Below are 22,959 nucleotides of genomic sequence, written 5' to 3' on the forward strand. Positions count from 1 at the left end.
TACCAGCCCCTTTGGTCATTTCTTCCAAAAAACACATGCTAACCCCTTTGGTAATTTCATCCAAAACACACATGCTAACCCCTTTGGTCATTTCATCCAAAAAACACATGCTAACCCCTCTGGTCATTTCATCCAAAACACACATGCTCACCATTCTGGTAATTTCCCCCAAAACACACATGCTAACCCCTTTGGTAATTTCATCCAAAACACACATGCTAACCCCTTTGGTCCTTTCATCCAAAAAACACATGCTAACCCCTTTGGTAATTTCCCCCAAAACACACATGCTAACCCCTTTGGTAATTTCCCCCAAAACACACATGCTATCTCCTTAGGTCATTTCATCCCAAAAAACACATGCTAATCCTCTTGTAATTTCCCCCAAAACACATGCTAACCCCTTTGGTCATTTCATCCAAAACACACATACTAACCCCTTTGGTCATTTCACCCAAAACACACATAATAATCCTCTTGTAATTTCCCCCAAAACACATGCTAACCCCTTTGGTCACTTCATCCAAAACACACATACTAACCCCTTTGGTCACTTCATCCAAAACACACATGCTAACCCCTTTGGTCATTTCATCCAAAACACACATACTAACCCCTTTGGTCATTTCACCCAAAACACACATAATAATCCTCTTGTAATTTCCCCCAAAACACATGCTAACCCCTTTGGTCACTTCATCCAAAACACACATACTAACCCCTTTGGTCACTTCATCCAAAACACACATGCTAACCCCTTTGGTCATTTCATCCAAAACACACATACTAACCCCTTTGGTCATTTCACCCAAAACACACATAATAATCCTCTTGTAATTTCCCCCAAAACACATGCTAACCCCTTTGGTCACTTCATCCAAAACACACATGCTAACCCCTTTGGTCACTTCATCCAAAACACACATACTAACCCCTTTGGTCACTTCATCCAAAACACACATGCTAACCCCTTTGGTCATTTCATCCAAAACACACATACTAACCCCTTTGGTCATTTCACCCAAAACACACATAATAATCCTCTTGTAATTTCCCCCAAAACACATGCTAACCCCTTTGGTCACTTCATCCAAAACACACATGCTAACCCCTTTGGTCATTTCATCCAAAACACACATGCTCACCATTCTGGTAATTTACGCCAAAATACACATACTAACCTCTTTGGTAATTTCCCCCAAAACACACATGCTAACCCTTTTGGTCATTTACGCCGAAACCCACATACTAACCCCTTTGGTCATTTCATCCAAAAAACACATGCTATCCCCTTCAGTCATTCCTACCAAAAAACACATGCTAATTCATTTGGTCGATTACCCAAAACACACATGCTAACCCCTTTGGTCATTTCATCCACAACACACATGCTAACCCTTCTGGTCATTTTTGCCAAAACCACATACTAACCCCTTTGGTCATTTCATCCCAAAAAAACATGCTAACCCCTTTGGTCATTCACCCCGAAGGGATTTTATTTACCATGAATGTTTGCACAAACAAGGAATTTACTTTGGTAGGAAGGTGCATACATTAAACATATAGAAATATTGAAACTTTAATATGTGGACTAACTATAAAAAAAGGAGCAACGTCTAGCAAAAAATAAGGGGAATACAAAATAAAATATAAAATATAAGTAGCCATAATTTACAATCTAACCAAAAAAATACAGACAGTGCAATAATACATGGTTACCCCTTTGGTCTTTTCATCCAAAAAACACAAAAGCTAGACTCTTTGGTAATTTCCCCCAAAACATGCATGCTATCCCTCTGGTCATTTCACCCAAAACACATGCTAACCCCTTTGGTCATTTAATCCAAAACACACATGTTAACCATTCTGGTCATTTACGCCAAAACACACATACTAACCCGTTTGGTAATTTCCCCCAAAACACACATGCTAACCCCTTTGGTCATTTCATCCAAAACACACATGCTAACCCCTCTGGTCATTTACCCCGAAACACAAAAGCTAGACTCTTTGGTCATTTCCCCCAAAACACACATGCTAATCCTCTTGTAATTTCCCCCAAAACACATGCTAACCCCTTTGGTCACTTCATCCAAAACACACATGTTAACCCCTTTGGTCATTTCATCCAAAACACACATGCTCACCATTCTGGTCATTTACGCCAAAACACACATACTAAGCCCTTTGGTAATTTCCCCCAAAACACAAAAGCTAGACTCTTTCGTAATTCCCCCCAAAACACACATGCTTTCCCTTCGGTAATTTCACCCAAAACACATTCTAACCCCTTTGGTCACTTCATCCAAAACACACATGCTAACCCCTTTGGTCATTTCATCCAAAACACACATGCTAACCATTCTGGTCATTTACGCCAAAACACACATACTAAGCCCTTTGGTAATTTTCCCCAAAACACACATGCTAACCCCTTTGGTCATTTAATCCAAAACACACATGCTAACCCCTCTGGTCATTTACCCCGAAACACAAAAGCTAGACTCTTTGGTCATTTCCCCCAAAACACACATGCTAATCCTCTTATAATTTCCCCCAAAACACATGCAAACCCCTTTGGTCATTTCATCCAAAACACACATGCTCACCATTCTGGTAATTTCCCCCAAAACACACATGCTAACCCCTTTGGTAATTTCCCCCAAAACACACATGCTAATCCTCTTGTAATTTCCCCCAAAACACATGCTAACCCCTTTGGTCACTTCATCCAAAACACACATGCTAACCCCTTTGGTCATTTCATCCAAAACACACATGCTCACCATTCTGGTAATTTACGCCGAAACACACATACTAACCCCTTTGGTAATTTCCCCCAAAACACACATGCTAACCCCTTTGGTAATTTACGCCGAAACACACATGCTAACCCTTCTGGTCATTTACGCCGAAACCCACATACTAACCCCTTTGGTCACTTCATCCAAAAAACACATGCTATCCCCTTTGGTCATTTCCTACCAAAAAACACATGCTAATTCATTCGGTCGATTACCCCTTTGGTCGATTACCCAAAACACACATGCTAACCCCTTTGGTCATTTCATCCAAAAAACACATGCTAACCCTTCTGGTCATTTTTGCCAAAACCCACATACTAACCCCTTTGGTCATTTCATCCCAAAAACACATGCTAACCCCTTTGGTCATTTACCCCGAAGGGATTTTATTTACCATGAATGTTTGCACAAACAAGGAATTTACTTTGGTTGGAAGGTGCTTACATTAAACATATAGAAATATTGAAACTTAAATATGTGGACTAACTATAAAAAAGGAGCAACGTCTAGCTAAAAATAAGGGGAATACAAAATAAAAAATAAAATATAAGTAGCCATAATTTACAATCTAACCAAAAAAATACAGATAGTGCAATAATACATGGTTACCCCTTTGGTAATTTAATCCAAAAAACACATGCTATCCCCTTTGGTCATTTACCCCGAAACACACATACTAACCACTTTGGTCATTTCCCCCAAAAAACACATGCTAACCCCTTTGGTCATTTACCCCAAAACACACAAATAATCTCTTTAGTCGTTTACCCCGAAACACACATGCTAACCCCTTTGGTCATTTCCCCCAAAATACACATGCTAATCCTCTTGTAATTTCCCCCAAAACACATGCTGACCCCTTTGGTCACTTCATCCCAAACACGCATGCTAACCCCTTTGGTAATTTCCCCCAAAACACACATGCTAACCCCTTTGGTCATTTCATCCAAAACGCACATGCTAACCCTTCTGGTCATTTACGCCGAAACCCACATACTAACCCCTTTGGTCATTTCCACCAAAACACACATGCTATCCCCTTTGGTCATTTACCCCGAAACACACATACCAACCCCTTTGGTAATTTCATCCAAAACATACATGCTAACCCTTTTGGTCATTTCATCCAAAACACACATAATAACCTCTTTTGTCGTTTACCCCAAAACACACATGCTAACCCCTTTGGTCATTTCCTCCAAAACACACATGCTATCCCCTTAGGTCATTTACCCCGAAACACAAAAGCTAGACTCTTTGGTCATTTCCCCCAAAACACACATGCTATCCCTCTGGTCATTTCTCCCAAAACACATGCTAACCCCTTTGGTCACTTCATCCCAAACACACATGCTAACCATTCTGGTAATTTCCCCCCAAAACACACATGCTAATCCCTTTGGTCATTTCATCCAAAACACACATGCTAACCCTTCTGGTCATTTACGCCGAAACACACATACTAACCCCTTTGGTAATTTCCCCAAAAACACACATGCTAACCCCTTTGGTCATTTCATCCCAAAAAACACATGCCAATTCATTTGGTCGATTACCCAAAAACACACATGCTAACCCCTTTGGTCATTTCATCCAAAACACACATGCTAACCCCTCTGGTCATTTACCCCAAAACACACATAATAACCCCTTTGGTCATTTACCCAGAAACACAAAAGCTAGGCTCTTTGGTCATTTCCCCCAAAACAACCATTGCTATCCCTCTGGTAATTTCCCCCAAAACACATGCTAACCCCTTTGGTCACTTCATCCAAAAAACAGAATCAGACGGGATTTTATTTACCATGAATGTTTGTACAAACCAGGAATTTATTTTGGCAGGAAGGTGCATACATTAAACATATAGGAATATTGTGCCTTAAATATGTGGACTAATTGTACAAAAGGAAAAAAAATACAGATATAATATATGGTTAGCCCTTTGGTCTTTTCATCCAAAAAACACATGCTATCCCTTTGTTAATTTACCCCAAAACACACATGCTATCCCCTTTGGTCATTTCCCCTTAAACACATATGCTATCCCCTTTGGTCATTTACCCCAAAACACACATACAAACCCCTTCGGTAATTTCATCCAAAAAACACCTGCTAATCCCTTTGGTAATTTCATCCAAATCACACATGCTTATCCCTCTGATCATATCCCCCAAAACACACATGCTAACCCATTTGGTCATTTCATCCAAAGCACTCCTGCTAATCCCTTTGGTCATTTCATCCAAAACACACCTGCTAACCTCTTTGGTCATATCCCCCAAAACTCACATGCTATCCCCTTTGGTCATTTCATCCCAGGGGTACTCAATTAGAAACCCAAAAGGTCCACACACTAAATTTCCAGTCAGTCCAGGTTCTAGAATAGTGAGGGTTTATTTTTCTAGCCCTTACCTCAGAGTTCCGGGGGTAATATTGTTCAGTGTCTGTGCTCTGTGTCATGTGACGTTTCACTTCACCCTTTTGAAGTTGCCTTTACACATGGTAACATGTTGTAGTGTCATCCTCGTGTGTGGAACAGATCAAGTCCCTAGGGCAATGTGGCATGCTCTGGCTTAATGATAGCTTCTTCAAATCCATCAAAACAGACACCGTTTGTTCAGGCCTGGTGTGGTCTGGTCTAGTCTTGTCTAGCCTGATCTAGCCTAGTTTAGTCTGGGGAATGGGGTCTGGTCTTAGATAACTGTGGTTGTGGGGTTGCTGTGGTGACAGGTCTGATAATCAGCTGACAGCTTCTAAATTACAGCTGCTGGGCTGCTGTGGCAACACACAGCCCAGCCCAGCAGGTCAACACAAACACTTCTAATTGGATCAGCCGGCCTTCCTCATAGCTCCTATTACTTACACACACAGCAGTCCTCACTGCTAACACACAGAAACACACACAACTCTGATTCCAGGATGCGTTCTGGAAGTGTTGTCTAACTGTCTCTAAAGCTGAACAGGACAGATGAGGAAGTGTTTCTACATGAGAAGTAGTTACCGATGCAATCTTGATGACTTAGACTTCAAAACCTTTATAGTCCTCTGAGAGGTTGTTGTACAGCACATGCAGACACACATTAAAAACATCTTGAGCAACAGCACAACCACAGAACATGGTTGTATGTCTGCCTGTGTGCTCGCTCCACGCCTCGTCAGGAGGGGGAGGTGGACTGTTGGCCCTTGGCGTGTCCGGTGCTGCCGTGTGTCTTCTCGTCGGTGGCGGAGGGCGAGTGCTGTCCTCGTTGTGTGACAGAGCCCTGCCTGGCTGACAGCCTCTCCTACGACATCACCCTGACCTGTCAGGACCTGCAGGGCACCACGCGTCTCAGCGGAGCCACCTGGAGTCTCCCCTCCTCACCCTGCACCACCTGCACCTGCAAGGTAGAGACACGTACATGTACACATGGATGTAGACATACTCATGTAACCATGGTAACCGCCCTCTCTGTTTCTGTTCAGAATGGGAGTGTCTGCTGCTCTGTGGAACTGGACTGTCTTCACAACAACTAAAGACCTCCTCTCCTCTAAAGACCTCCTCTCCTCTAAAGATTCCTCTCCTGTGAAGACCTCCTCTCCTCTGAAGACCTTCTCCTCTCTTTCCTTCTTCTCCTCTTCTCTCTTCCTCTCCTCCTTCGTCAGTCCACCACTCCTCTCCTAGACTGCAGCACTCATTCCATTAGAGGACTCTTTCATCACACACACACACATACACACAGCCCAACACACACATACACCTACACTCACACACCTACACAAAGACTGGACCCATGAGCCTGTTACTAGCCCGTGGAGCCGGGGTGTTAAGAGGGGAGCAGAGGCTTGTAGCAGGGTGGACCCTTCTCTCTCCTCACCCTCAAGATCCCCATCCTCCTCAGTCCAGAACCACTAGGCCCTCCAGCACTCCGGCTTCCTTTCGCAGGCAGGACCAGAGGAGAGGCAGCAGGCACAGATGCAGCCTGGGTCGTGTTTGGGGAGGAGGAGGCGGTGTACAGAGCGGTGGACATCTTTGATTGTTTGTGATTGCGGTCTAGACCTCCTCCTCTGATCCTTCGTTCCTCACGCATGCCGCATCGCACAAAGGACAAGATCCATCCGTACTTGCTGCCTCGTTAGCTTACACTGGATGACAGTGAGAGGGAGGGGAGGAGGGGAGTTAGCCTACACTGGGATGACAGAGAGAGTGAGGGGAGGAGGGGAGAGAGACGGGGGAGAAAGATGGAGTAAAAAGAGTGAAAGAGGTGGGTGGAGAGAGAGGGAGGGATTGAGAGAGGGATAGGTTGGGGGAGAAAGAAAGACAGAAAGGAATAGAAAATGAGAAGGTGAGGGGAGAGAGAACAGGAGATGGAGGGAGGATTAGAGAGAGAGAGGGAGGGAGCGGGGATGAAGGGAGACAGGAGACAGGAGGGAAGGAGGGGGGGTGAGAGAGGGAGATGTAAGGGGTATGAAGGGTGAAACAGGAAGGGAAGGGGATTAGAAATAGTAGCTCAGAAACAGGAAGTAGATCTTGGTTTACAGACAGTCTCACCACACTGTCTATATATCGTTGTTTCTTCGCACTGAGTGGATTATTTTTGTCTGTGTCTCACTGCAACATTTGATATGTAAAGAACACTGCAGTATCACAAGAAGCGATAGTGCTAGACGCTTGTAAAAATGAATATACCAACTGTGAAAAACATGCTCAAATGGACATCTTGTAAATGGTTCCCGCATCGCCTGCCCACAGAGTCCAGAGCTGAACTTCATATCAGACGGAAACGATAGTCGACACTTAACAGTAATGAAGTGTAACTGCATAGCAGCTCCCATGTACCTACAGTGTTGCTACTGGAGGATATGTACGTACTGAAACCTTTGTGTAAAGTGCAGGTACCATCCGGTATGAACCTGTTCCTTCTGGCACAGTGCTGTTGTCTCTAAGGTTACGTCACTGGCTGGTCACACCTGGTCAGTGTTTCAACAGCAGAATGAACTTGTGAAATGGAGGACTGTACAATAAAGTGTGGGGAGTAAACAAGTAACTAATGCTTTGAGATTACTCTATTGATCGATTTGATATGAAATAACTGTATAATCGGATTTCTGAGTGTGTGTAAATGTTGTTACATACTGATCTTATGATCAAGTTATACCGTTTTTTTTTAATCAGCGGTATAATCATAGCTACACGTATTAATTTAAGTGAATGATTGACTTTTCTCTCTGGTTGTTTTACTGTAAATATGGTGTAAAGCGGAGGCTTGTGTAAAGACATGAAGAGCAAACAGCTTCTCACCCACACCATCCTCCAGCATTCCTGTCTGCTGTCAGAGAAACAACATTTCTGTTGTTTTTACGAGACGTTTTTTCTTTTTCTATTCTTGCCTTAACCCTCTTAGTATCTGTGGGGCTGTTAAAGCCGTCTGGCTGGCCTCAGCTTACCTGCTGGAGACAGGAAGGCTGTCTAACTGACCCCAGACCAGCACTGTACCTCGGGATGCTGTACAGCTAACAGACACACTGGTCACCTCACTAATCACCACGTCAACTCATCGTCTCTCTGTCTCCATAGAAACCACCGCAGAAACAGGAACTGTACAATTGTAAAAAAATATATAAAAATATAAAAACAGACAAAAACATTGTTTAAATCAAATGTAATGTTCTTCTTGATTTCATTCATACTAGAACTAAACTAAAAGAACAAACCCTTGTGTTTTCATTTGATGTCTCACTTTAGAATAAAAAGATTTGGTTGTGGATCTCTTGAACCTTGACGTGCTTGTTCATGTTTCTGGGGGGGGGGGGCATGTCCCAACCCATCGTTAATTCTTGGATTCAGCCTCAACAACCTTAATGTACTCAAAGGGTTAAGTGTAATTTGACTTGAAGACGTGTCGTGCTGTAAATTCTTCCGTTAATAAATATTTTAGTTGTTTACTTTGGCTGTGTGAATGTTTGGCTTCAAAGTGTCTGCTTGTGGGATCAGAACGCGTGTTCACTCTGAGAAAGCTTACGTTCTGAACCCATTGCCCCAGGACAGTAAGTGATGGGTTTACGCAACACAGACTAAACACAGACGATGACTAACTAAGAACATTGTGTAACTAGTTTCTATTTGGTTGCTGTGATATCAATACAGCCCAGGGAAAAGAGAAATTGTTTGCTGAGGGCTTGGCAGCCGAACCCCTCGCAGCCTGGAACAGAGATCAGATCCACGCCCCCGAATCAAAACTCTGCAACTTTATCCTCCTCCTCTCTTCCTCTCCCTCCTCCTCCTCTCTCCCTCCTCCTCCTCATCTTCCTCCTCTTCTGACATCGAAGTCACAGTTTCATTGTCTAAGAGCAGGCAGGCTGGATGTGATCACAGTTTCATTGTCTAAGAGCAGGCAGGCTGGATGTGTTTACATTATTCCCACACTCACACCAACGCCTCCTCCTGTCCTGTAATCCAGCATCCCTGAGACAAGAGACGGCACTCTTCCCTCCTGGAGCGGAGGAGAGAGGAGAGACAGAGATCTGAGACAGCATCTTAAAAGGCTGTCCGGTTGTCCCAGAGGGAGATAAGCGTCAGGACACACGTAAACGGCACGCACACGCCGTGGATAGCACATGCCTAGGTCACAGCAGAACAGCTTCTATATCTTGGATTCCTGATGAGTTAAAGGACCGGCCCTCTAGACAGTGCAGGAGACAGGAGAGGGCGTTTCATTAACCTGCTGTCAGTCACTCCTGGAGAATTCCACACATTCGCACCCCTGGTCAGATGTTTTGTACTGGGCCCAGGGTCTGAGATCCTGGGCCCGCTCAGGGCCTCCTCCTGGGTCCCTCCTCCAGACCCAGGCAGGGGATCAGCATTCATGGGCTGGGCCCTGGGAAGCGCGAGGAGAGGGGGCCAGGGAGAGGAAAGAGGTGAGGAGGGGTGAGGTCGATCCAATCAACCTGACGAGCTAAAACCACCATTCTGCATTCGCATTCCTTCTGCTCCTTTCATCAGCGCCTGCAGTGACCTCCTGGGGTGAATTAGAAGACGTGTCTGAAAGCAGCCTGCCTGGCGAATGTGACAAAGTAGCATTGTGGTCGTTTTTTCCAGCCAGTCATCAGCTTCTAGCATTGATTTGCCCCCCCCCCCCCCCCCTCGCAGTAATGGCCAGACAGCAGGGGGGGTGAAGGGGGGGTGGACACACTAACTGAAGCGCTGCACGCGCCACAATCAGAAACAGACTAAATACATAAACCATGTGCATCGTCTCCCTCGTGGCTGGCCATGTTAATACAAGGAGGATTAAGCTGCTAAAACACCTTATCGACGTCCAGGACCGATCAGTGTAGTTAAAGTGACCAGCAGCCTGCCCAGGACACTCTGGTATCGACCAGCAGGGAACAGACCTATCATGGGTTAAAGGGACCCCCCCCCTCCTCTCCCCCTCTCCCCCTCTCCCCCTCTCCCCCTCTCCCCCTCTCCCCCTCTCCCCCTCTCCCCCTCTCCCCCTCCTCTCCCCCTCTCCCCCTCTCCCCCCTCTCCCCCTCTCCCCCTCTCCCCCTCTCCCCCTCTCCCCCTCCCCCTCTCCCTCTCTCCCCCTCTCCCCCTCTCTCCCTCTCTCTCTCCCTCTCTCCCAGCGTGTGGCTGCGCGGACGTTCCCTGAGCCTCGCCTTGAAAACAAGAAAGCATTTAGACCGTCAAACCTCCCGACTGACCTTCACACACTGGCTGGGCCTCGACTATTAATTTTCTGTCACAACTTATTAAACAATAACGTTAATCAATTAGGCCAGCGAAGAGCATTTCTGATATTGGAGCGAGAGACAGAGACAGAGAGAGAGAGAGAGAGAGAGAGAGAGAGAGAGACCCCTCAGGGGATAGAGCTGTTCACCACCATACAGCTGTTCACCACCATACAGCTGTTCACCACCATAGAGCTGTTCACCACCATACAGCTGTTCACCACCATAGAGCTGTTCACCACCATAGAGCTGTTCACCACCATACAGCTGTTCACCACCATAGAGCTGTTCACCACCATAGAGCTGTTCACCACCATAGAGCTGTTCGCTGGTTAACATCAATATAAACTGTGTATTAATATGATCAAACTAAAGCAAGCCTACACAGGGACATGTCAACAGTGGTGCCGAGGTGAAAAGTTTCACCTCACATGGCCTCCTGCTAATCAACAGCAAGGCTACCAGCTCGGATGAATAAACATGAGTTACTGTCAGAGAATAAAAGGCTCAAGTTTCCCTCTTTCTCTCTCTCTCTCCTCTCTCTCTTTTCTATTTTCTCCGTCTCTCCCTCTCTCCCCTCCTTTCTCTCTATCTCTATCTCTCTCTCTCTCTCTCTCTCTCTCTCTCTCTCTCTCTCTCTCTCTTCAGAGCCAAGGGGAAAACAAACATCTATTTGAAAAACATGAGGAAGAACGAGGTTTCTCTTTATTTCCTTCATGTCCCCTCTCTTTCTCTTTCACTTTGCCCCACTTTCCCCCATGTAAGCGTATTTTCTACATATAACTCTCTCTCTACATATATAACATATAACTCTCTCTCTACATATATAACATATAACTCTCTCTACATATATAACATATAACTCTCTCTCTCCCTCTACATATATAACACGTCTCTTTGTTCTCTCCTGGAGCACCGGAGAGGCTCTGGAGATCTTTACTCTGAGGTCTCTCTGCTGGACCTGACTCTCTGCTGGGCCTGACTCTGTTGGGCCTGACTCTGCTGGGCCTGACTCTGCTGGGCCTGACTCTCTGCTGGGCCTGACTCTCTGCTGGGCCTGACTCTGTTGAGCCTGACTCTGCTGGGCCTGACTCTGCTGGGCCTGACTCTGTTGAGCCTGACTCTGCTGGACCTGACTCTGTTGAGCCTGACTCTGCTGGGCCTGACTCTGCTGGGCCTGACTCTGCTGGGCCTGACTCTCTGCTGGGCCTGACTCTCTGCTGGGCCTGACTCTGTTGAGCCTGACTCTGCTGGGCCTGACTCTGCTGGACCTGACTCTCTGCTAGGCCTGACTCTGCTGGGCTTGACTCTCTGCTGGGCCTGACTCTGTTGGGCCTGACTCTGTTGGGCCTGACTCTGTTGGGCCTGACTCTGCTGGGCCTGACTCTCTGCTGGAGCTGACTCTGCTGGACCTGACTCTGCTGGGCCTGACTCTGTTGGGCCTGACTCTGTTGGACTCTGCTGGGCCTGACTCTCTGCTGGGCCTGACTCTCTGCTGGGCCTGACTCTGTTGGGCCTGACTCTGTTGGGCCTGACTCTGCTGGGCCTGACTCTCTGCTGGAGCTGACTCTGCTGGACCTGACTCTGCTGGGCCTGACTCTGTTGGGCCTGACTCTGTTGGACTCTGCTGGGCCTGACTCTCTGCTGGGCCTGACTCTCTGCTGGGCCTGACTCTCTGCTGGGCCTGACTCTGTTGGGCCTGACTCTGTTGGGCCTGACTCTGCTGGGCCTGACTCTCTGCTGGAGCTGACTCTGCTGGACCTGACTCTGCTGGGCCTGACTCTGTTGGACTCTGCTGGGCCTGACTCTCTGTTGGGCCTGACTCTGTTGGGCCTGACTCTGTTGGACTCTGCTGGGCCTGACTCTCTGTTGGGCCTGACTCTGTTGGGCCTGACTCTGATGGGCCTGACTCTCTGCTGGACCTGACTCTGCTGGGCCTGACTCTGTTGGGCCTGACTCTGTTGGGCCTGACTCTGCTGGACTCTGCTGGGCCTGACTCTCTGTTGGGCCTGACTCTGTTGGGCCTGACTCTGTTGGGCCTGACTCTGATGGGCCTGACTCTCTGCTGGACCTGACTCTGCTGGGCCTGACTCTCTGTTGGGCCTGACTCTGTTGGGCCTGACTCTGCTGGGCCTGACTCTGTTGGGCCTGACTCTGCTGGACCTGACTCTGTTGGGCCTGACTCTGCTGGGCCTGACTCTGCTGGGCCTGACTCTGCTGGGCCTGACTCTCTGTTGGGCCTGACTCTGCTGGACTCTGCTGGGCCTGAGGTCTGTTCTCCCCACCTCACCATCACCAGGCTTCTCTGACATTGTGTGGGTGTGTGTGTTTGGAGGTCTGCTCTGTAAATATATGGTGAGCAGATCGAGGGTCAGACAGGAAGAGAGGGTTGAGATGAAGAGAGAGCCAGGATGCAATGAAGCATTGTGGGAGAATGAACACACCCACCCCCCCACACACCCACCCCCCCACACACCCACTCCCCCACACACCCACTCCCCCACACTCCCACCCCCCATGCTGCAGGTAATGGAGCATTGTGGGAAGGTAGCTGGCTGGCCCTGATAACAAGTCTGATGGAGAACACTGAGGTGCAGCCAGCTCTGCTCCAAAACACCACATCCCCTCATCCCTCCATCCCCTCATCCCTCCATCCCCTCATCCCTCCCTCCCCTCATCCCTCCCTCCCCTCATCCCTCCATCCCCTCATCCCTCCATCCCCTCATCCCTCCATCACAGTGTTCTCTCTGTAACATTCTGGTGTTTTCTCTGCAAGAGTCAAGGTTACTAACAGTGAGATGATGTCAGGGTGATTGAGTTGGTCGTCCATCTCTTCTGAGAGGAGCAGGTGACAGCAGCTCTGCTCTGGCAGCCTGGGCTGAGGCAGCGCTGCCTTCCTCTTCCTGCCACCAGGAGAGGAACACACCACATTCTGATCCTGTCAACACCAAAATGGAATCTTTTATCTCAGCAGACAGAGACTCGTCGTTCAGGCAGGATTCTTGGCTGTGGAGCGAGAAGTAGTTTGTAACATTCGTGGGTTGTAACTAGTCTGTATTTGGTTGCTGTGATATCAATACAGCTCAGGGAAAAGAGGAATAGGAGGAAATGAATTCTAAGAGTCAATTAACCCTAAACAGATGGGGTTACAATATACTTGCTTTCAAATGCCAGCCTCAAATTATGGATCTCATATAAACTGCGCCGCAGGACGAAAATCAGCTTCTCATTTGAAAATGCGCCACTTCTCTGCTCCCCTCCAATCATTTCAATGATGAGAAATATGCAAGTTGTTTTCAAATTAAAAGGATGACATGGGAGATGGCAGGGACAGATCAATATGGACAGAAGGAGGGGGTTTATTCATCAAACTTTACTGCCACAAATTGTAAAGGGCTCAATACTGAAGACTCTGAACAACGTCTGTGTGGCGTCTGGTCTCTGCTACGTGACTCCATCACATCTCCACTAGCACAGGGGGAGCAGGTTCTAAGGTAGCAGGTTCTAAGGAAGCAGGTTCTAAGGAAGCAGGTTCTAAGGTAGCAGGTTCTAAGGTAGCAGGTTCTAAGGAAGCAGGTTCTAAGGTAGCAGGTTCTAAGGTAGCAGGTTCTAAGGAAGCAGGTTCTAAGGAAGCAGGTTCTAAGGTAGCAGGTTCTAAGGAAGCAGGTTCTAAGGAAGCAGGTTCTAAGGTAGCAGGTTCTAAGGGAGCAAGTTCTCGGGGTGCAGGTTATAAGGAAGCAGGTTTTAAGGTAGCAGGTTCTAAGGAAGCAGGTTTTAAGGTAGCAGGTTCTAGGGGAGCAGGTTCTAAAGAAGGAAGTTCTAAGGTAGCAGGTTCTAAGGTAGCAGGTTCTAAGGAAGCAGGTTCTAAGGAAGCAGGTTCTAGGGGAGCAGGTTCTAAGGAAGCAGGTTCTAAGGAAGCAGGTTCTAAGGTAGCAGGTTCTAAGGGAGCAAGTTCTCGGGGTGCAGGTTATAAGGTAGCAGGTTCTAAGGAAGCAGGTTTTAAGGTAGCAGGTTCTAGGGGAGCAGGTTCTATAGAAGGAAGTTCTAAGGTAGCAGGTTCTAAGGTAGCAGGTTCTAAGGAAGCAGGTTCTAGGGGAGCAGGTTCAAGGTGAGCAGGTTCTCAGGTTGCAGGTTCTAGGGTAGCAGGTTGTAAGGTAGCAGGTTCTAAGGAAGCAGGTTCTAAGGTATCGGGTTCTAGGGTAGCGGGTTCTAAGGTAGCGGGTTCTAAAGTAGCGGGTTCTAAGGTAGCGGGTTCTAAAGTAGCAGGTTCTAAAGTAACAGGTTCTAGGGTAGCAGGTTCTAGGGGAGCAGTTCTAAGGTAGCAGGTTCCTAGGCGAGCAGGTTCTAAGGTAGCAGGTTCTATGGGAGCAGGTTCTAAGGTAGCAGGTTATAGGGGAGCAGGTTCAAAGGTAGCAGGTTCTAAGGGAGCAAGTTCTTGGGGAGCAGCAGTCCTGTCCCTATTGAGCACTGGCAAGGTGAGGGGGGCATATGGATTCCTCCTCCCTCACTCCCTCCCTCCCTCCCTCCCTCGTGGGTTGGGAATGGCCTGCCAAAATCTGTGGCCTAGTTTGGAGAGAAAAAGAGAATGAAAGACAGAAAGCGAGTAGGGCACACACACGCATTTTACATTTAGTCATTTAGCAGACGCTCCTATCCAGTGAAGTACAGGGACATTCTCCTTGAGGCAAGAAGGGTGCCTTGCCCAAAGACACAACGTCATTTGGCACTGTCGGGAATCAAACCGGTAACCTTCTGATTCATAGCCCGATTTCCTAACCACGAAGCCATCTGACTCTCCGACACAAAAAAGAAAAGATGAATAAATATACAAACACTTATAGATTTGCACGTGAACAAACCATTAATGTTCATGATTAATTATAATTAGTCGTTATTTCTGCTTGTTTTAATTAGCCCGTCACAGGTGGAGCTCATTGCCATGGCAATATCCATAAGCTGTCGTCAGGCCTAGATAATGGATGCCAGACTCATCCACCAGTAATTAACACAAAGAAAAACAGCGAGTCACCCCGGCAGGACGGAAGGTGAGAAACATCAATGCTGCACCCGGCTCGCCTGCATCGATGTGGAGTCTTAGATACTGAGTAGGGGGAGAGAGGAGATATCAAGTTACAGAGAGAGAGGGGGGAGAGAGGAGATATCAAGCTACAGAGAGAGAGGGGGGGAGAGAGGAGATATCACGCCATAAAGAGAGAGGGAGGGAGAGAGGAGATATCAAGCTACAGAGAGAGAGAGGGAGGGGGAGGAGAAGAGAGGATGAGAGGGAGGGGGAGAGGGGAAAGAGAGGAAGAGAGGATTAAGTGTTCTGTAAGGGAGCAGTCATCGTTGCTCGGGGGATAGAGGACTACAGATCACCTCCATTTCCTGAAACACAGGAATATACATATTCATGAGGCACCAAAACTAAAACACGCTGTATTTGTGAGAGTGTGTGTACGTGTCTGTGTGAGTGTCTGAGAGTGTGTGTGTGTGTGTGTGTGAATGTGTGTGTATATCTGTGTGTGTGTGTATATCTGTGTGTGTGTGTATTTGTCTATAAGGTGAGTAACTGTGGAGAGGTCACAGAGGGCACATCGGTGTCCTCTGGTTCTCCTAACGACTGTGGTAGCACTCACAGTCTGACTTCTGGGTCATTCCCAAGAGCTGGCGGGGGGAGGAGGGGAGGGGAGGTGAGGAGGAGGGAGGGGAGGGGGGAGATGGCACCGTGGAGTAAAGAACGGGAACAGATTTTTCTGGTTCAGTGCATTGCTTTGCATAATTACCACAAGACAGGACATCCTTTTACTCTTTAGTGTTTTTCTCCTCTCCCCACCTCTCTCTCTCCCTCTCTCCCCACCTCTCTCTCTCTCTCTCTCTCTCTCTCCCTCTCTCTCTCTCCCCACGTCTCTCTCCCCACCCCTCTCTCCCCACCTCTCTCTCCCCACCCCTCTCTCCCCACCTCTCTCTCCCCACCTCTCTCTCTCCCACCTCTCTCTCTCCCACCTCTCTCCCCACCGCTCTCTCCCCACCTCTCTCTCCCCACCTCTCTCTTCCCACCTCTCTCTACCCATCTCTCTCTCCCCACCTCTCTCTCTCCCCACCTCTCTCTCCCCACCTCTCTCTCTCCCCACCTATCTCTCCCCACCTCTCTCTCTCTTCTCTCCTTTCCCCACTTCTCTCTCCCCATCTGTCTCTCTCCTCACCTCTCTCTCTCCCTCCTCTACCTTTCACCTCAGTGTGTGTGTGTGTTTAACACATTATCTCTGTGTCACCATCACAAACACCTTGATCTTAGATCAATGGTTGTAATCCTGAACATGTTCATGCATTAACAAGGAACCCTTCCCCTCTCTGTCTCAATGTCATGACAACATTTGAAGTTGTGACACTGCAATATTGTAAATACAAGCTTTTGCCTCCACTAGAACATTCTAATTTCAAAGATTACAAAGAAGCAATTTTTCCTTACAAAATATCCAATATTACTTCATAACACTGACTTCCTGAAAAGTTCTAGATCATTACTGGCCAGGAATCATGCATGCATTACACAAAACTAAAAACAATGAGACTGCCAATATTGAGATAAAAAGAATCTGCAGAGTTTAGAGAAAAACAACGATTGTATATTCATGGAATACAGGGTGGCCTGCTATATGGTGCATATTTTCACAGAAATATGAAATTACGCAACAAAGGGAGGAGGAGAGGGAGAAGGAGGAGAAGGAGGAGGAGAGGGAGGAGGAGCAGGAGGAGGAGGAGAGGGATGAGGAAGAGGAGGAGGAGGAGGAAGAGGAGGAGGAAGAGGAAGAGGAAGAGGAGGAGGAAGAGGAGGAGGAAGAGGAGGAGGAGGAGGAGGAGGAGGAGAGGGTGCAGACATATGCTCAGGGGATGCATGTGTTTCCATAATACCATCCTCAGCATCCTCCTCCACATCATGATCATGCTCCCAGTCATGTTGTTCACTTTTGTATTCTGTGTATGTATGTGTTTGTGTGTGCACATACATACACAGGCTGCTTGATCAGAACAAGGCTCCAAGCCTTGGATGCGCACACACACACACACACACACAGTGACCTCATCCACTTCTAAAGGCCTGGCTGAAGCACACCTCCAGACCAGGGGTATTCTACTGTACCGGGGAAACTTGGAGGTTCAACAGCAAAACTCTGAGAGAAGAAGCGAGGCAGCGATTCATGTTTCCACCACATGAATGAAGAAAGGAGGAATAAAGGAATGAACAAAGAGAGCTTGTGAAAGAGAGACAGGACAGAGAGAGAGAGAGAGAGACAGAGAGACAGGAGAGAGAGAGAGACAGAGAGACAGAGAGACAGGAGAGAGAGGAGTGGGGGGTTTGGCAGGGAGGTGGGGGGAGAAAGGGGGAGAGAAAGAGGGGGGAGAGAGTAAGAATGAGTGAGAGAGGGGGGGGGGGGCATAGAGGTTTGGAGGACACTGAGTTCCTGCAGGGTTGTGAATTACGAGCAGAGGGGGAGGGGGGGGGCGGAGGGGGAGGGAGGGGGGGGCATGACCGGAGAACATCTCCTTGGTAACGGGAGGTTTAATCATGTTGCCGTGGCGGCATCTCTCTGCTCGTCACACGCTACTGAGCCGCACTGCCACCAGGCGGATGGATGATCCCATTTAGATGAAGCTTCAGAGAGTTTGGGAGAATGTTTCAGTAAGAATCCATCCGGGTGTTGAATGCAGGGGACGTGTGACTCTAGAGGAACCTTCTCCTCCAGGTCTCAGGACAGCTGGGGTGATGCAGGACAGCTGGGCTGGAGATCTGTTGATGAAGGACCAACACACCAGAGTCCTGCTCCTTCTGAACTGACCTAACATGTCAGGAGGTCTGAACTGACTCTGTCTGTCAGGAGGAGGGGGAAGAGAGGGAGGGACAGGAGGCAGGCATAGAGGAGACAAATCAGAGTGTTTGACAGCAAAAGAGATGGAGTGACAGGAGAAGAAAAGGTAGAAGAGCGTGGGAGCGTGGCTAAGTGACATCTTTAAAACTCACAGCTTGACATTAAGGCTGAAATCTGCTCGATGGACGCAAGCGTTTCTAAACCAATGAAAGCCTGCTGCGCCTCATGCAATTACACACAGAGCTGTGTGTCAGTCATCAGGCCACAGCACCGCGCGCAGTCTCTCACAGCTCAGCGACCCCAGACTCTCTCAAAGGCCAGGGCTGTATGTGTGTGTGTGTGGAGGACCAACATTCTCGCAGGGTATATTTACGTTTAATTGTTGCCCTTCCTCTGTCCAGCAGCAGACCCCCCCAGGAAACACATCACACGTTGACACAGGCCCTACCTCCTGACTGTCACAACGGCTTCCTGACTGTCGGGCTGGAAAATTACAGCATTGGAAATCATCGCCTGTCCAGGAAGCAGAAGGGAAAGAGGGGAGAGCGAAAAAGAGGGAGGGAGGGGGGCTGAGTGTTCAGACCTCTACTTCCTCTCTGTTACATCACTACTTCCTCTCTGTTACATCTCTACTTCCTCTCTGTTACATCTCTACTTCCTCTCTGTTACATCAATACTTCCTCTCTGTTACATCACTACTTATTCTGTTACCTCACTACTTCCTCTATGTTACATCACTACTTCCTCTATGTTACATCACTACTTCCTCTATGTTACATCACTACTTCCTCTATGTTAAATCACTACTTCCTCTATGTTACATCACTACTTCCTCTCTTCTAGGTCTTCATGCATCCTCAGACACTAGCAGCAGCAGTCCAGGAGGGAGCAGAGATCACAATGGAAATGTTGGGTTCAGTATTCTTTCCAGACTTTACTAATTGTGTTACAACCAGTATCAGAAGAGAGAAGGCCCCTCCCTCCCTCCCTCCCTCCCTCCCTCCCTCCCTCCCTCCCTCCCTCCCTCCCTCCCTCCCTCCCTCCCTCCCTCCCTCCCTCCCTCCCTCCCTCCCTCCCTCCCTCCCTCCCTCCCTCCCTCCTTCCCTCCCTCCCTCCCTCCCTGAGGGGGAGTGTGTGTGTGTGTGAGAGAGAGAGTGTGTGTGTGTGAGAGTGAGAGAGAGAGAGAGAGTGTGTGTGTGAGAGAGAGAGTGTGTGTGCGTATGTGTGAGAGAGAGAGAGAGAGAGAGAGAGAGAGTATGTGTGTGTTTGAAGAGAGAGAAAGCAGCGGGAGGTTAAGGACAGAAGCATCAGTTCAGTAAATCATTTTGCTTTTGAGACGTTCACCATTCAACGAACACAAAGATTAAGATCCTGATAATACCAGGACAGAGGAGGGATAAAACCTTGTGGGCACTTGATGTGCTGCACTTCAAATGCTTCTGGCTGGTGGGGGAGCGTATAGTGTTGTGTGATTATACAGACAGGAGATGAGCCCTAACCTGAGAAGGCCAACATCCATCAGTTTTTCTCCTTCATCTAACCAGAGAGCTCACTGAGATGGGAAATCTCGTTTCTCAAGAGCGTCGTGGCAAAGATAGCCAGCAGTCATTACCCCACCACACAGAGTATCTAAACGACAAGTCATCTAGTAGCATTCAGCTGCACAGAGAAATCAGACACAAACAAAAACTAAACATTTGCAGGTTGTAGAACCAGCCTCAAAACTTAACATCATCATCCAGGGCATGCTCATCCAGCTGGAGGTCAGTTTCTGAGGCAGAGCACATGAAAGCCTGTTGACTGGATTCAGTGGTCAGGCGTTTGGAACAGTTGGAGGAAGTCCTGGAACAGTCATGACCCCACTTGACACTGGTACATTACCAGACACAGGGAGCAGGGAGACAGGGTGAGCAGGGAGACAGGGTGAGCAGGGACACATGGTGAGCAGGGAGACAGGGTGAGCAGGGAGACAGGGTGAGCAGGGAGACAGGGTGAGCAGGGAGACAGGACGAGCAGGGAGACAGGGTGAGCAGGGAGACAGGGTGAGCAGGGAGACAGGGCGAGCAGGGAGACAGGGTGAGCAGGGAGACAGGGCGAGCAGGGAGACAGGGTGAGCAGGGAGACAGGGTGAGCAGGGAGACAGGGTGTGCAGAGACACATGGTGAGCAGGGAGACAGGGTGAGCAGGGAGACAGGGTGAGCAGGGAGACAGGGTGAGCAGGGAGACAGGGCGAGCAGGGAGACAGGGCGAGCAGGGAGACAGGGTGAGCAGGGAGACAGGGTGAGCAGGGAGACAGGGTGAGCAGGGAGACAGGGCGAGCAGGGAGACAGCTTGAGCAGGGAGACAGGGTGAGCAGGGAGACAGGGTGAGCAGGGAGACAGGGCGAGCAGGGAGACAGGGCGAGCAGGGAGACAGGGCGAGCAGGGAGACAGGGTGAGCAGGGAGACAGGGCGAGCAGGGAGACAGGGCGAGCAGGGAGAGCATCTCTCAGCTGTTAGCTACTTCAGGACTCACGCTGTGCTGCCTCACTAACCCGGAGCGGCCGGAGTTAAACAGTGCAGCTGTTTTTTGCTTTACTCTTTTCAGCTTCTGGAGCTTTTATATTATTTCGCTCACCAAGCAGAAAACCCAAATCCATCTTTGAGCCTTCCAGTGTGGGGGGATGGAGGGAGGGAGGAGGGTGATGAAGGTGATGAGGAAGGTAAAGAAGGCACATCCAGGATGAGATCCAGGACCACACCGAGATGGATGACAGGAGGGTGCTGTTGTGATGGAGGTGATGGAGATGTTGCCCAGAGGGGGAGGTGCTGCGAGGGCATGCAGTGTCCCTGGGGAATAAAACAAACTACTGGTCTGTTGGTCAGGAAGACCACATGATGTTATGAAGTAGAGAAAGGGATGATGGAGGGAGGGACAGAGGGATGATGGAGGGATGGAGAGGATGGCTGCTGGCAGGGAGGGGGGAAGGGCGTAGGGGGGCTGGGGGCTGTGAGGTGAGACGACAGGATAATTGAATGTGTATCAGGAACGCAGGAGGGTTGACCCTCAAAGTGACAACACCACCCTGATCTATTGTGTGAGTGTGTGTGTGTGTGTGAGTGTGTGTGTGTGTGTGTGTGTGTGTGTGGGGGGGGGGGTCGGCTGCCATGTCATCCACACACACAGCCTTGTCAGAATCCATAGTTGAGATGTGTGTAGGAGTGAGTCCCCCCCCCATGACCCAGGTAACCCAGGTAACCCAGTTCATCAGTGTCCTGTTCCATCCTTCAACAGTACCTGCCATCCTCAGTCCAGGAAATAGAGAGGACTACATTATGGACTGTAGACTATAGCTGTAGACTATAGCTGTAGACTATAGCTGTAGACTATAGCTATAGTCTACAGCTATAGTCTACAGCTATAGTCTCTGGCTATAGTGTGTGTGGGGGTGTGATGTGTGTGTGTGTGGGGGTGTGATGTGTGTGTGTGTGGGGGGTGTGTGGGGGTGTGATGTGTGTGTGTGGGGGGAGTGTGGGGGTGTGATGTGTGTGTGTAGGGGGTGTGTGGGGGTGTGATGTGTGTGTGTAGGGGGTGTGTGGGGGTGTAATGTGTGTGTGTGTGTGTGTGGGGGTGTGATGTGTGTGTGTGTGTGTGTGGGGGGGGTGTGGGGGTGTGATGTGTGTGTGTGGGGGGGGTGTGGGGGTGTGATGTGTGTGTGTGGGGGGGTGTGGGGGTGTGATGTGTGTGTGTGTGTGGGGGGGGGGGTGTGGGGGTGTGATGTGTGTGTGTAGGGGGTGTGTGGGGGTGTGATGTGTGTGTGTGTGTGTGGGGGGGGTGTGGGGGTGTGATGTGTGTGTGTGGGGGGTGTGTGTGGGGTGTGTGTGGGGGTGTGATGTGTGTGTGTGTGTGTGGTGTGTGTGGGGGTGTGATGTGTGTGTGTGGGGGGGGTGTGATGTGTGTGTGTGGGGGGTGTGATGTGTGTGTGTGTGTGGGGTGTGTGGGGGTGTGATGTGTGTGTGTGTGTGGGGTGTGTGTGGGGGTGTGATGTGTGTGTGTGTGTGTGGTGTGTGTGGGGGTGTGATGTGTGTGTGTGGGGGGGGTGTGATGTGTGTGTGTAGGGGGGGGGGGTGTGGGGGTGTGATGTGTGTGTGTGTGTGGGGGGGGTGTGGGGGTGTGATGTGTGTGTGTGTGTGTGGGGGGGGTGTGGGGGTGTGATGTGTGTGTGTGTGGGGGGAGTGTGGGGGTGTGATGTGTGTGTGTGTGTGGGGGGTGTGGGGGTGTGATGTGTGTGTGTGGGGGGGTGATGTGTGTGTGTGGGGGGGTGTGGGGGTGTGATGTGTGTGTCACAGTCTCTCAGCTCCACACTGGTTAGACTGGAGGAGGAGAGAGGAGGGGACATAGTAGAATGGAGAACAAAGGGAATAGCTTGGAAAATAGGAAGAGGAGGGGGAGGAGGAGGAGGGGGAGGAGTGAGGAGGGGGAAGAGTGAGGAGGGGGAGGGGTGAGGAGGGGGAGGGGGAGGAGTGAGGAGGAGGAGGGGGAAGGAGGAAGGGGAGGAGGAGGGGGAGGAGGAAAATGAGGGGTGAGGAGGAGGCGTGAGG

At 49.1% G+C, this 22,959-nt stretch overlaps 1 protein-coding gene across 1 annotated transcript in view; it reads left to right on the forward strand.

Annotated features, from left to right (window-relative positions):
* LOC146246472 (protein kinase C-binding protein NELL1-like) overlaps positions 1-6,984 on the forward strand; it is a 109,261-nt gene extending 102,277 nt beyond the window's left edge. The window contains 2 exon segments of the mRNA XM_084682886.1: positions 5,964-6,188; positions 6,267-6,984. Coding sequence (XP_084539012.1) covers positions 5,964-6,188; positions 6,267-6,317 — 276 coding nt within the window. The 3' untranslated portion in view covers positions 6,318-6,984.
* The last annotated feature ends 15,975 nt before the right edge of the window (positions 6,985-22,959 follow it).

The sequence above is a fragment of the Hypomesus nipponensis genome, chromosome 19 (assembly GCF_054491055.1).
Source record: "Hypomesus nipponensis isolate SF chromosome 19, ASM5449105v1, whole genome shotgun sequence".
In the NCBI taxonomy this organism is placed as follows: Eukaryota; Metazoa; Chordata; class Actinopteri; order Osmeriformes; family Osmeridae; genus Hypomesus; species Hypomesus nipponensis.